Source organism: Atractosteus spatula, chromosome 17 (assembly GCF_055471065.1).
Source record: "Atractosteus spatula isolate fAtrSpa1 chromosome 17, fAtrSpa1.hap1, whole genome shotgun sequence".
Classification (NCBI taxonomy): Eukaryota; Metazoa; Chordata; class Actinopteri; order Semionotiformes; family Lepisosteidae; genus Atractosteus; species Atractosteus spatula.
The window spans coordinates 5998699-6013978 of record NC_142722.1 but is presented as its reverse complement, the minus strand read 5'-3'; the positions used below and the strand labels follow the sequence as shown (position 1 = coordinate 6013978).

Sequence of the window (15280 nt, the reverse complement as noted above, 5' to 3'; positions counted from 1 at the left end):
GTGTTTTCAGTGGTGTGAGCAAGTATGAAGTGAAACTGTTAGAAGTAGCTAACTACTATAGGCAAGTAAAACCAAGTGGAGATTTGTCAGTGTCCCTCTCATGCTTTCTTGTCTTCTGGTGTTGAAATGTCAGGTGAAGCTGTGAGAACAGACCATCTCCTCTGCCTCAGTCTCCCCCTCTCTCCCTGCTGAGTGAGAAGACACAAACAGACTTGCCTTTCTCTCTACTGTACAATGCCACTTCTTGTGAGGGACAGTTCAATCGGGCAGTCCAGTCCTCCAGGCCCTGGTCACATATCGCATCTCTCTGAACTATGTCCCTACTGCTCCACAGACTAATAACACAAACCCAGCTCTGCATTTTTGAATGACAAAAATATCCAATGTCATCACCTTTGAGAAACATGCACATTTTATCTTGTCTGTTGGTTTATTCTGGAGGCCATTGAGTATGAAATCCAAATCTTATTTACAATTTACATGTTCAGAGAACTTCCTAAACCTAAAGTATTTCAAAGGTTCCAGTAAAGGTACTGAAAACAGCTACAGCTGATCATAGGGTCCTATATCTATGTACAGAAAACTGAGTCAAAATGACAAAGATTTATTTAAACAATCTTTTCAGATTACAGTACAATGTTGGTAAACTATCCCCTCTTCAATCTGAGTGCACACTGAAAGTAATTGTTATACATTTAGTCTTCCAAAATTATGCTCATCTGTTACTAGCTGCAGTGTAAAAATTTACATTTTTAATTATTATAGCTTATGCATAATTTCTTTCTCCTGTTCTCCTTGTCAGTGGATATTCCCTCGGACTCTTCCTTTTAGAGCATTGCATTAGGAGGTGTGCCACAATAAAGACACGCTTCTTGCGGTCTCAGAGACTGCCCTGCTGTTACCTCACAGAGGCTGGATCGATGCAGATAGTGGATTCGTTTTTCTCTGTCATTGAGGAAATGAGAGAAATCTCCTTTTCCATCCTCATTACTTTCTCAGTTTCAAGTTGTGAAGAATATTATTCTACTCCCGCTGTGCTCCATAATGCATAGGACAGATTAGTTACAAGATTACCGTAGCTGGCAGTTTGGAGATGATGTTCACTTACAACTGCAGCACTTACTGAAGCATTGTTGTCTTTCTTGTACACGTAGAGAGCAATATCCCCGAATTCAATCGCCCTCCGCTTGAATGAAATAAGTTAACGAGCTTAGTTGAAACATTGTTGTCATCTTCCCTGGTGCAACTTGAACTGTTGGCAACACTTGTTTCGGGACGGGTGACGTCAAAGCCACCAGGACCCCCCGACGCGCTCTTTCGGGGGCGTGGCTGAACTGAAGCCGACACACCAATCAGCTCCGAGCGGGGCGGGGCTCGGACTCCAGAAGGCCAGACCCTGGAGGAGGAGGAGGAGAAGACGGAGTTGGCCACGGGTTTGACAGCATCGCCACAGGGCCGATACATTCAAGTGTCACAGTTGGAAATGCATTGCACTAACTTCTCAGGAGCATCAGGTCCATGAGACTGTGCCGTTTTGGTTTGTTTAAATGGCGACTTTTTAGTTTAAGGTAGAAAAACGCAGTTTGGGTTAACTCTTAAAAAGCTTTGGTGCACTAGATCTAGTAAGCTCTACTGCGTGCACTTCTTATTTTCAACTGGTAAGTTAGGGCATTCAGGGGGAACGTTTACATAAATAAACGATGTCATCCGGTTCGTCTCCAGTTCCCTAGTTTTCATTTCGTATCACTGTTTGTTGTTGTTTTTTTTTAATTTTCCTCAAGAGGCTCTGGAACCTACTCCACCTTTATCAAAACGCGCACACCCCTTCCCAGACCCTCGCTAGCATGGGAATTTCCAGCCCTTTCTCGGGACGGTGCTGCATGCTGGCGTGTGGATTTTTGGCCATTTTTCTGGGGATGTTCCTGCGAAGGTCCGAAGCTGGCTGCGCGAAACGGGAGGATTCGAAGTGTTGCACAGGGAGGAACAACGAGTGCTACGAATATACAAGGAGAAGGTCAGTCTGCTACTGCGACACGTACTGCCAGAAAACGGGGGACTGCTGTGACGACTACCAGCCCGTCTGCCAGATATCGGGTGAGTGGACTTTCTTTCCCGCAGAGTCTCTTTATCCTCCGTTTCGCCGCTGTTGTAGCTGCGCGGTTCCGAGACTCCTGGTGAAGGTCCCGGAGGTCGCTCGTACCCGCGGCGCGTTCCCAGTCCAGAAGCTGTGATTGCGCGCAGGTGGGCTCCGATTGATGTTTCGCGACGGGCGATGCTTTAAAAATAGAAATGACAACTGCTGCTACAGTATTCACCTGAAGTATACAAGAACGTCAGGGAGGAGATGTGTGTATTACGTTGCTAATTTTTCTATGCTGTTTTCTCCGCGTTAGAAGAGACGCGGTTTTCTGAGCTACAACGCCAATCTGGACTTCCAGTAGGAGTCGCTTTACAGCCTTCTAATCTTTTTTCTTAGTGTTCCTAAAATTTGGAGATCGGTTTAGGCACAACACAATATTTTTTAAAAAAATGTTTAATGCATAGAATCAGGTTTTGATCTCGGTTTGCAAATTTACTTTGTTCTGTTTAATAACGCTTTGAATAGATGCACAGGTGATTGTTTTTATGTGGTAAAAAAATCACCCTTTTTTCCTTCAACCGAAGGTAGCGTTGCTTTGGTGGAGACCACTTGGTTTTTTTTCCCTCCTGGATCTGACCAGCTTTATTCAACCTCTTGTGGGCTGTGGGACTCTGTTTTTTTCGAGCTGTGTTTGATGGGATGGGGGCAGGCTATTCCTTCGGTTCCTGGGAGAGCAAATGCCTCTCTGACACTCTGACGAAGCAGTGAGTAAGATGCTCGGACTACTCTTGGAGAAGAAAAGTTTTATGGAGAATTTCAGAGTAACTCCTGTCTGAAAATACAAAAAAAGAGGAAGTCATGTGTGCGTGTGTATATATGTACTGTGGAGGGTGTTGCTCAGCAATAGCAGTTTATAGGAAATTATTGAGTTGATCTCTTTGAATTCCAGGCTTGACAGCCAGGGCTGTCAGTTAATGTAAGAGACAGTGGGTAATGATCATGCATGCACAGTCATGAATGAAGAGAGTCTTGAAACGTATGGATTCATAGACCGTTATATTCCCGCTGTGAGTTCCCAGTGGTGTAAAATTGTTGGGAATGGCGATAGAGGGGGGGAGGGGGTTCCTGGCATTGCTGTTCTGTCCCTTTATTAGTGACGCATGGCAATCCAGAGCAATTTTTGGAGCTCTTGACTTCTGCCCTCAGGGTAGATTTTCCTTCATCTCCTGGAAAAAACGGAATGCCGGCTCCAAGTCATGCGTGCAGCGTCAGCATTTCAGACTGGAATAGGAGTCTCTTCGGGGAGGGGGGGAGGGAGTTCATCTCAGCCACTGCATCGGATAGGAGTGACACCCAGAAACAACAAGCACCCATTGCAAAAGGGTTAATGATTCAGGAACAGGCCTACAAATGGTTCCCCAGCTCAGGATGTAGTGGAGTAAGTTTTTCACCTTGAAATAGACCCAAAAGCCAAGATCATTTCCTATCAAAACCCATGACATCAAGGCTGCAGATGGTGAATGTCTCTTTTTTTTTTCTTCTCTTTCTCTTCCTTGGTGGGCAAACAAAGACAAGTTGAAAGACGAAGAGGTCTTTCACAAGACGCGTTACTCAGATCACTGCACTGAAATACCAGGTTATATGAACAGGTGCAAATGTATGCTGTCGGACAAGTGTCAACCAGTTACATGATCGTTATAAAAAGTCTTGGAAATGTGTCGCTAGAAAACTGGGGTGAGAAGAAAGCAAACTGCCCTGTCAGCTGCTCAACAGATCAGTTACTCTAACGTCTTTGTTACAGAAGAGCAATGGGGCAGCCCCCTTTTCCAGCACATACTGTAGATCTGGGTAAGCTGTAAAGCCTGCATCTGTACCTGAAAATCACTCTATTATAAGACAGAGAGATAAGACTTTATTGATCCTGAAGGGAAATTGAGGTGTTACAGCAGCCCAGCCCAAGACAAGCAAAAACAGACTTCAGAATAGACTAAAAATGCAAAATGTGCATAGGTATATACAGATTGAAAGTACCACAGTATAAACAGTATATACAGTAAATGCAGTGTCCAAAAAGTACAATAGTGCAACAAGCTGTCCATAGACGAGCAGATGAAGGGCTAGCAGTCCTAGCCTAGGGCAGTGTTACACACCCTGACAGCCGCCGGGAGGAAGGACCTGTGGAAACGTTCCCTTGAACATCGTAGCTGGAGCAGTGTGTTACTAAAAGTGCTCCGCTGCCTAATCACAGTCCCACGTAGCGGATGAGAGATGTTGTTCATGATGGCCGTGAGCTTGGTCAGCAATCTCCTCTCCGCCACCACCTCCAGGGGGACAAGGCTCAGCCCCAACACACAGCCAGCCTTCTTGATGGGTTTATGAGTCTAAACTTAAACATGATCCATGAGCTGATAAATTCATAGAAGAGGAAAAAGCTGGGGTGAAGCATCTGAGGAAAGAATTTATTTTTCATGTCTTAAACATTGTGGCTGAAATGTCTAACCTTCGAGCTTCTTGTTATTTAATGGGCTGTTCTTGTAGCCTGAAATGAATGAGCTTGACACATGTGAGTTAATAGAGCTTAAAACGTTTGCACCGTGGAAGGTGAAGGTTTGTCTGAATTTTGTCAGTGTGCAAATGAAGATCTATTTGGGTGTTTATAAAAACTCCTCATATTGGCCTGGGTTTGTAAAGGCTGCATCATTATTATTCAGGAATTGTGTTTAGGTCCTCTGCATCATGACTCTTAAGGCTTTGGAGCTTTTTGTGTGGAGTTTGCATGTTCCCCTGTGTTCCTGTGTGTTTTCTCAGTTTTGTTCCAGCTCTCGGCGAGATGTCGGCTGGTTGTTTGGCTCTTCTAAACTGTCCTTGTGTGTCCTCTAAACTCTGTAGTGGACTGGCGTCCCACCTGGGATGTAGTCGATCTGCCTCTGGGAGTGACTCTATGTTCTTTCAGGAATGTGTGGTTTTCTGATAATAGTCACATGGCCTGTTAATCAGGTCTTGTTGAAGCCATTTTCAGAAGAGTAGGATGATTTTGGATTGTCTAATTGTTTGATGGTCTCAAGTACAAATGGTAAGTCAAGGCAAGGTGTAGTGATAATACATGTTAAAGCAGTAAAATAAATCCTAAAATTAAATTAATACTAAACCAGTCCCCCAGCAATTTAAGATTGGTTGTGGAGAGAAAAGTCCCTATTTATCATCCTGTCGGGAGACTGGAAAAACCTGGCCTGTTTTCCCACTGCTAGTTTCTCCTCTGCTCAATCCAGCACTATATAAGGTAATAACAAGCGATTTATGGGCCGCATCAGTTGGACAGGCACCAGAGATAGTCGGGATAAAGAGTAAAACATGAGGCAGGCAAGCTGTTCGCGGGCTGATTCAGATTCAGATTGCTGGACTGGGTGCACACAGAGGTCGTTTCTTCCACGAGTCCACACTTCAGTGTACCAGAAGTGAAAGCTTATAATCGGGAGAGGTCCCGGATGTTTCTGGACAATCAAAATACTTTTGCCCCTATAATTTGAGTTTCAAGGAGCGCGTTGATTAAAAGAGACCACAAAGTTAAAGATTGGCCGGCAGTCTTCCAGGACTATTAATCTTGCAAAAAAACCCAACAATTTATTATTGTATAGCGTGTACATACTGCACACGTTCACAGATGCTGGAAAGATGCCACTGTCTTTGAAGAACAATTCAGACAGGCCTTGCTTGCAGTTATCAGAATTATGCAATCGCGTCCCCAGATTAACATGTACAGTAGGCCAAAATTATTTAATACCGTTTTTCTCAAAATGAAAGAGAGGATTGTTAATAACTGTTTCCATGTGGGTTGGGGAAAGTGAACTCAGATTGACATGCATTGCCATGTCCTGTGCAGAATATAGTATTCTAGTTTTATTTTTGTTGTGTTTAAGTTTGGTGAAACTGTGTGTCCTGCTGTTTTTGGATAGATTACAAAATATACAGTATGCACACAGTGGGATTTCTTGTTGGTTTTTAAAAAGTTGTCTTCTTTTTTCCCCACAGTTACAGGCTAATCTTTCTCCGTTTTTAATAGCATGTTAGCTGTTCTTTGTGTTATTACTGTAGCAGTTCTTCTAACAGGTGCAGAGCATGGCTAGGAAAGAGCTTCCTTTCACTCTTTTAAAGTCCCCTGTTCGTGTTAGAAGTCCTAAGCGCTCAGGTCTTGTGTCCATGCTTGTAGAAGAGCTGTGAAGCTGCAGCAGTTAAAATGCCAGCAGAATGGATCTGCGCATGTGGATACTGCACACACAATCGCGCACTGATCCCGTTTACTTGTCTTGAAAAGGCTCAACAGGGCCTCTTAAGCAACCTCTAATATTAGCACTCGCGCCAAAAATTATAATTTCAGAACCACAAAAAAGCTATCTGTCAAGACAGTTAAAGGCAGCGTTTGAACTTACGAGTCCGTGATGAAAAATGGACGCTGCCCTTTAGTGACACCGGCTGTCGAGGGTGTATGATACATTGTAGCAAACAATGTCTGCAGTTCCTCAGGGACTTCAGCAAGGAAGTGTGATTTATTCAAGATCTAAGCTGCTTCTATTTTAGGAATCCGATGTATTGCTGCTCTTCACACAGGGAGCTTTCCGTTGGAATTTCCACGTTTCTGAGCGTCTTAATCTTCTGGTGACTGCCTTTCACGGGCCCTTAAACTTGCAGGTGAAGTGGAAACCCATTATCACAGATTATTACGTAACCCGTGCTTGCATTTTCCGTTAATCGGAGATTTAATGAAACTCGCATGGATTTATGGAACGGTGCTGCCCATATCAGCAGTTCATTTAGCCTGGCTAGCCTTCTCCCTCCTGGCATTTCTCAGAGACCCAGAAGGTTTGCCCCCTCATTATGGCCAGGATGGGCCCTGCCTGCGACGTGCTTTGGACCTCTACGGTATGCGTATTCCAAGGAAAAGCTGACGCAGGCTCTTTCGCAAGCAATGCCGTAATCGAGATCTATCTGCGACGAAAAGAAGTGTTTGTTCTTAAACATCAAGTCAGTGTTTACTTTAAAGATGGCATGCCAGGCTTGTGTAGGATTGTTTTAGGTGCTCCTAGCTGGATAATTACTTGAGGTGCATTTGTCCTTGTTTTTACTTCACTCCACGAACAGAACATGAACGCCTGCAGTCTGGGGGTGCCCATATGTTGGGGTGTGATCTCAGCCAGGTGCTGATGGGGTGAGGTGGACTGAGCTGCAGCCTGGAACAGCTCTACTTTCTTATCTTCCTCGTTTTCCTCTTGGAGCTCTCCATTCTTAGAATTTCCCTGGCTTTGATCAAAACTCTCCCACGTGCTTTGGTCAGCTTCTGTGACTTGCATCCTCTCCCTCCGAAAAGGTTCCAAAGTGCATCTTCTGAAGGCTAAGGAGTCTAAAGAGGACTCATCCTTGGCTGGATTACTCTTCTGGCTGTGGTGAAGCACGTTTAGTGAGTATTTATAGAGCATGGAGTCATGTCTGCGACACTAACGAAACGGACAAAAATTGAGCACTGCTCATTGAGATTTTTTTTTAACATTCAGTAATACTTTAACACAAACCATACTGAGAATCTCTAGCCTGTTTAACAAAACCTGCCTTTAATTTTCACGGTTTGAACCACAGCAACAGCAGTCAGAATCCAACTGAACACATGGCACCCCAAAATGACACCAGAAAGGCAGTTCCTATAATTATAGGAACAAGTACTAGGTTTATTCCAGGCTGAGAAGAAAGAAGAAAACGCAGTGTTTCGGCTGTGGAGCCTCCTTCAGGCGCCAAAAGCGCTCTGCAAGGGTAAGGAGTGATTCTAGCTTTGTTTGGCAAAGAAGAAGGCCCCACGGCCGAAACGTTGTGTTTTCTCTCTTCTCTTTTCAGCATGGAATAAACCTGTCACTTGTTCCTTTGCAGCCTACGCGTGCTGACGCAGCTCCCCACCTGAACTCCTATAATTCTATATGTATAAATAATAAAGACTCTGTATATTATAAGCTTGGCCAGCTCTCCATAATGCGTGGAAAGGAAAGACATGGGGTGCCTCCAGCAGGGGAGAAGACTGTACTTGCTGGTGGTAGTGGCCCTCTGAATGTGGAAAGCGAGCAAGGCACGTGTTGCATCGCTGTGCGCCGGCCTTGTTTTTCTGTTGACTCGCCACCTTTGCCAACTTGGCTGTGATCTCTGACCTCTCCCCCCCCGCAGGATCAGCACGGGAAGCCATGCGTGGTAATTCAGATGATATCGGCCCCATGCTCTCATTCACGGCCCTCAGGAACGGTCTTGTCAGCAGGACTGGCCAGCGAAGGAAGCCCGGAGCATTGTGCCACTGCAGGCACGGATCGGATTTGTATGATACTGCTGTTTTACACTCCATCAGAACTGACCCAGGAAAGCATGCACACGCTCGCCTTGCGTCGTTTCATCTTATTGAGGTCACCAGACAGAACGTTTGACACTCCTAAAAAACGGGAAGCTGAGCTAGCCTGTATGACCATGCACTCTGGCAGATCTCGCGGATTCTAGTCTCCATTGCTCTTGGTCACCTGCTTTTCGCACACACTGCAATATAAGAACTCAACAACCTGGGCTCGGACCCATTTGTGTTCCCCAGGAGACACTGCAGAGATTATGGCTTTGAGAGTGACTCACACCTGTGCATAAGGTCATGTCAAGCACTTAAACAGATGTAATGTTGCCAAACAAAGCTAAAATCACACCTTAGCTTTGCAGAGCACATTTGGCAGCCTTCCTGGCTGATGTTAATGTACAGATGGCCATCCAGGTGTGTGGCATGTTTACTAGATGTCAGAAAGTCTCCGGTATTTCTGAAGATCTGAAGTTCAGGAGGGATGGTGACAGCCAAGTCACTTTCACCCCAGCTGTTCTAAATCATAACTATTCTTGACTTCATTTCCATTTAATTCAACATGAACTTTGAAGATGTTTTTCCTCGGGAACGGATTTTTAGTCAAATGAATACATCCGGTCACTTTTGACCAGGGGAGCACAGAATTGGCAACATAAAGAGCTATACGGCTGTTACTAAGGTTTGTGGCTAAAAGCACATGCATTATTTCAAGTGATTCACAGTTTTTCATTTGAAGCTGTTTACTTGAGCCCTAAAGTGGTGTGTCCTATTAAAAGAGAGGTTTACTTTAATCTCAAATAACATGTAGCCTCCTACAGGTTTCCCAGGAGTGGAGAGACTGCATTCCCTCACAGTCTAACATGAATATTTCGTCTGGAACTTTGGGCAATTGGACTACAAAACATATCCGAAAGCAGACGCTGGTCTGTTCTGCAAAAGTGTTTGGGCCTGTTCCTCGTGTACCCAGACCGCATTCCACCCACCTGCCCTGGGCTGCTGCCCCTGTGGGTCCGCTCAGAATCGGGCCTCTCTGGAGAGCCGTGCACTTGTAACTATCCTCTTCCAACAGAAAAGAAGTGCCGGAACTACCTCTCCGTTACGGAGCTGTTTTTCATCCTCCAGCATTCTGTAAAACGGACAGAAACGTTCCAGCGGCCACAATGTGTGCTTGAGCTCTTCAGAGTAGTGCCTTTTTATGCCTGCTGGCATCGGCACATACTGTAGAAACAGGAAGAGTGGGGCCCCCTTCCTGCATTGTCCCATTTCTTCTGAAGCCAGTTGTGGGAGGTGACGTAGGTTGGGTAGCAGGTGAGGGAAATGTAGAGAACTGTGCCATAAAACATTCCACACCTTTACAGTTATGCTTGAAATTCTTTGATACAGAAAGACCTTGAGTGATGTTCCCAAACAGGAAGGATGTACTCAGTCATTTAATGACTTTTTCACCATAGAGTGTTATTAGTAATCCATGCGTGGTATAAGGAATCCTATGCATAAAAATGACATTTATATATGTGTAGAACACTGTAAGATGTTGCAAAGGAGTGCTGTGGAAAGGAGACCTGCTTGATTCTGTGTACGTTTGAAGACTGCTGGTCTGGATTGATCCTGGTGTTTTGTGTGCTGCCCAGTGGGGGGTAAGATGGCACAGGCCTGCGGAGAGACCAGGGCGGAAAGCCTGGAGGGCAGCCGTGCCATGGGCGCCCTGAGCCGCGAGCTCTCCTTGCCCGCGGAGAGCTGGGATTTCCTCTGGGGTGGCGCAGGCGGCTGGCAGCTGTCCTCCGGAATCCGGCCGTGCTGGAGAAGATGAAAGGCGCTCTGAGCCCGGCAGTGCAGCAGGGCTGTGTGTTCCTGTCGGCTGCGGGAATTCGACAGTCCGCAGGCCTGTGGCAGCGGTTCAGAGCTAAAGGAATAAACAGCGAAAATGAGCCATAACACTAAACGTGTTTTACCACAACTGCAACGAGAATTCTCTTCCCTCGTTTCATATGAAAATGACATCATGGTCACTGTTGGTGTAAAGATTTAACTGGCTGGTCTTAAGCTTTCCTGTTTGGAGTTCTTTGTGGTTACAATCCTGCTAGAACTTGGACATCTTATTCTGTCTTCCAGTTTTGTTTTAACTCAGTCTTGTAGTTTTGCTCTTGCACTGGGACTTGAAAACTGACTATTTGTGACAGGTGTGGCATGATGCCCAGAGGGGTGTTCGTGTAGTAATTGACTGTGGTTCATTGGAGACCAGAACACAGGTCTGCTGAGGGAGAGGCAGCTCTCAGAGCCTCGAGATTTGTTTATCACGGCTGTCCAGACCCAGAGCCCTGACAAACAGACACTGGCACGTGAGAACAGGACAACTTAGACAGTGCCTTCCCAGCCTGTATCTGAGCTGGCAGACAAAATAAGTGGAGTTTCCAGATTGGAAAGCAGTGGAAGTAACAGTGGTTTGTTATCGAACCAGTTGTTCAAGTGGGTAATCATGTGCATTGCTTCAGATGTTATTGTGCACCCCAATACTGGAGAAGTCTTCCGTTCATTTGTTGAACTGTGTGGTCTTGCCCAGAACTCTAGTTGTGTTGCTATGTGAACATCCTGCCTTCTGATCAGCACTGACTCTGCCTCCTATGACATCACTGTGGGTATCTCATCCCTTCTCCTAATGCCTGCTTCTGTCTGCACTGTTGCATTACAACTGTTCATTGTACTGATGTAGCACTCTGGTTTTCCTGTGTCTCCAGACCGCACTGCTCTTACTTAGACAGCACTGTGAGTGTGAGAGGACAGAGCTAGCAGCCTGACTGTCTCTGTCAGCAGTGGTCATTACAAGAGCTGTGAGCTTTTACAGTTTTAATTAAGTGGTGACGATGCCAGCTTCCGCCCCCTCTCCCACCACATCCCCTCAGACTAGCGTGAGCAAAACATCTAAATTGCCAAAAGAAAACTGATTCCAGGGCTAAACCCAAGGTCCAAACACCTCAATGCGCTGCTTCAATCGCCTTTTAGTGCAATAAACTGGACTGGGTAAAGACTGGGCTCCACAGAGGACCAGATCATTCATTTTAGAAGAAAACATTTGCTTAAGGTGTTCTTTTACAAACTGCATTTAAAATCTGAATTGAAAAATGCTTTTAAGGGAGGGTAAATAAAAACATGAGATGAATATATGTGGATTTAAAATATTCTGTTTCCCTAATGTCCCACAGTACTGTTTAACAATTCAGTTAATTGGATAACTGCCTTTCCAACGTGCCTGCCATAAAGGAATTGCATTTTTCATAAAATAACTAAAGCTTAATGTTAATCTGAAAGCTAATATTATTGAAGTCTTGAATACAGAAAGCACTCTGATACAGCAGTACCAGCAGCCCACAAATGGAATTTGTGAGTTCAGGTTCATTTAGGCTCTTAATAAAGGATGGTGTTTATAGAAATTCCTGATCCCTCCCTCCCTCACTCTCCATCACAGCTGAACGGTTGTGGGTTTTGTGTTTCTGACACAGCTCCCCCACTCACATCTCTTCACAATAAATGAAGCCATGACAGTCTCAAGCAAGCAGAAGAACCCCCAGAGAGATGAGTGGCTGTAAGGATGTTGAAGCTGATTTCCATGTTGGAGGTTGGGAGTCTTCTGTCCTGGGGTGGTGTGCTGTTGTTCAGCCCCTGCAGAAGCATTCCCCCCAGCAGCATTAAAGCGCTTGTCACCAGACAGGCGAAAGGCACTGATGCTGTGCCAGCAGACCCCATCACAGGCCAGATCAGGGTGTCCGACTGGCACAGGTAGTGAAGAGAAGACTCTTATTGATGTGCGGAGACTCTATGTGTGGTGTGGGGGGCAACAGAATTTCTTCATCTGAAAAGAGTTAAACCAGGGTCTGATAATTAGTCCTGTAGGTCAGGGCCATATTATGGTGTTCGTAGGCCCTAGGCACTTTCAGTCCGAAAAAGAGGGGTAAACGCCACTTGAATGACGTTGATTGACATGATGCACTTTAAACTCTTCTAGTGCTAACCCACGTGATTGATGGAGCGAGTCGAGTGACTTTCTAGAACAGCTGCTAGATAGCGGATGATTATTGATTTGAAGCACCCAGAGTCAATGGCAGACATGTTGTTTCAGCTTGTTTTTCGTTAGTCACTAGTATTTCCCTCCTTCGTAGGCCCTAAGAGTTTCGTAGGCCCTGGGCACTGTGCCTACAATGCCTAATGGCCAACCTGGCACTGCTGTACTGTAGGCCAGTTAATACTATTAATGCTCTGGAAATGGTCCAAGTTGCAATAAGAGATGTTTACATTCTGCATATTTATGTGCATTGTCAACATTAATTTAAATCCGTGACCTTGCTTACTGAATAACCTCTGAAACGTGTTTTTCTTGCCTAACGACTGCAGTTTCTGAGTTAGAAATCTTAAGGTTTAGGAGTGGACAATATATTGTAGCTATACAGTGACTCTCTTTACACATCAGATGAGAGTAGTGGGCTTCTGCTCCAAAGTAGTTTTGACACTTTTGCAATCATTGTGTCATTTTCACTGTACAAGCCTGTGCAGGAGGAAAGGATACCTGGATTGTCCATTCTCCAAGAGCAACTGGATGTCTGGGTGTACACGGGTTAATAAGTAACTCGTAGCTGTGGGCTTAATGGATTACTTTTTTTAAAAGTCTGGTTCCTCACCACCAAAGGGCTTGTGCCTTGCACATAAGGGGGTGGTGCTGAAAGCTGTGGAAAACAACACTGACTATTTACCAGAGAGGTGAAAGGGTAAGACGCAGGGAGAGGGGTCTCTCAGTCTTGGGGTGGCCTCCTCTGAGGTCCCCACTTCTGGGTTTTTTATTTGTATCAGACTGTAATGGAAACATGGCTGTGGAGCTGCAGGGGATATTAAAAGCAAGAGGGTCTGGAGGTTAACATTTACCATTTCTTTGTCGCACTAGGTTTCATTAATAAGTTCCGTCTCGGCAGCAGGGTGTTCTCAGTATCCTATCTTCTACATAGTTGGGTTTTGTGAAAGGTTCTTTAGTAGCATTGGCTCAGGCTACAGCCAGCCATTATGTGCCATTAGGTGTCAATTAAGCCTTTTTAAAGGTCTTTTAACAGCTCCCACAGAACTGTCCACTAGATCTACCCTGAACTCTTCCTGCCCCATGAATGAGGATGTCAAAGCATCCAATTCCATTGTGACTGTGGAATTTAACCAAGATGTGCCGAATGGTGTCACTTGAGGGCTAATTACCATGATAGTGATTAGAGAAGGGATCACCAAAGTTAATCGCCTTACAGCCGGAGCAGGAACGGGACACTGGCCTCTCAGGGTGAAAGGTGAAGAATTGGGACCCACCACAGGCTTTTTTGTGTGTCCAACTTACAAAGGGAACATCTCAGCAATTTGACGCTAGTTTGCCAATTTGTAGGTCAAGCAGCTGATCAGGTTGAGACGGCAAAACTACAAGTGAGAATCAGTTCTGAGGGGCAGGCTTCATGAAACTGACCTGTCTACCATCCTAGATAACTGCTGTGCAATTTCTTCAGGACGTTCAGCACTTTGCAGAGGACTGGGAACGCCTGGCAGGACTTTCTGCAGCAAATTTGCAGAACTAATCTGGAGGAATTCACAAATTCCACAGTGGCTTTTGTGTTCAAGTGTCTTTGGGAATTGATGCACAAGGCCATGGGAACAGAGTGTGATCGGTCACTTGAGAGCAGATGTGAAAGGAACCTCTACATTTTCTGTGGCTGTGTAATGCCGAATTCCTTTTCTTCCCATTGACGTTGAAACTGATTGTCCTAGATGTACCCATTTTGAATTTTTTACTTGCCTGTCTTTTTCGGACAGGTAGTAAGGAAATTTAAAAAAATGAATGAAGAAATTCAAACTGAGGGGGGAAATTACTCCAAGGTGTATTTCAGATTAGGGATGAAATCGTATCACATAAAGTTTTTAAGCCTGAAAAAAAACAACAGTTTTCTCAGGTCTGTAGGAATTCTGATAATTCCTTAAACCAGTCCCATGAAGTATTTGCCATCAAAGGCGGACTGCAAATGCTCTACTATGCTATGGACATAAATATAAATGTTCTGAAGGCATGTGTAATTGTGTGCAAACTGAAAGACCGGGACATGGTCTGCCTCATGGGTGCTCCAGAGATTTACAGTGATCTTGTGAGGAGCAAGCCAGTTGAAATATAACTTCCCGACTGTATGTCAGAAATCTCAGATTGTGGGTTGTTACTGGCTGATATATTTTCCATTACCTGAATTCTTGAACTTATTGCATTGGAGGTCTACAGGCTCACATTTCACATGGGGTTTGGTTACTATGAGATCATGTCCACTTTGGGGAGGAGAAATTTACTACTGCCTCAACATGTTCAGGATAGCAGTCCGTGTCTGTGCTGTGCGCTGTATAATTACATTGCTAAAAAATGAGTTTAAAAATCCAAGACCAGACATTCTTTATGGGAACTGCAGCTTGTCTTGCATTGTAAGCACTCTGTAGCCTGTCAGCAGTCTCACTAACTAGGCTACTGATTATGAAATGGCATTAATTGAGGTCACCCATGCCTGGGGTCTTGCAGAAGCCTTCATCGTGCCATGATCTCAATGCAGTGGGTCATTATAACTTCAAGGTCTGTTGTGGAATGTCGGGCTCAAGGGACAGAAACTGCCCTGAACAGTCAGTTCCATTTACAGTAGGTCATTCATTGGACTAATACCATCTGTGAGTGGGCCGGACAGGCTGTGTGCAGGGGATTCTGGCTGAACCTGGCTGAACGGGCCTTGCTAACCCGTGCACGAGCCAGATTTACCGTAATCTAGCTGTGTTCAAGACTTCCTTTT

The 15280-nt window shown here is 45.0% G+C and overlaps 1 protein-coding gene across 2 annotated transcripts in view; it reads left to right on the top strand.

Annotated features, from left to right (window-relative positions):
• The first annotated feature begins 1409 nt into the window (after positions 1-1409).
• Positions 1410-15280, top strand: part of LOC148818945 (somatomedin-B and thrombospondin type-1 domain-containing protein) — a 33941-nt gene continuing 20070 nt past the window's right edge. The window contains exon 1 of one of the 2 annotated variants that reach the window (XM_088935968.1): positions 1410-2094. In XM_088935968.1, coding sequence (XP_088792094.1) covers positions 1845-2094 — 250 coding nt within the window. In that variant the 5' untranslated portion in view covers positions 1410-1844. The remainder of the gene's footprint in view (positions 2095-15280) is intronic. The other variant, XM_088935967.1, reaches the window with a different exon arrangement.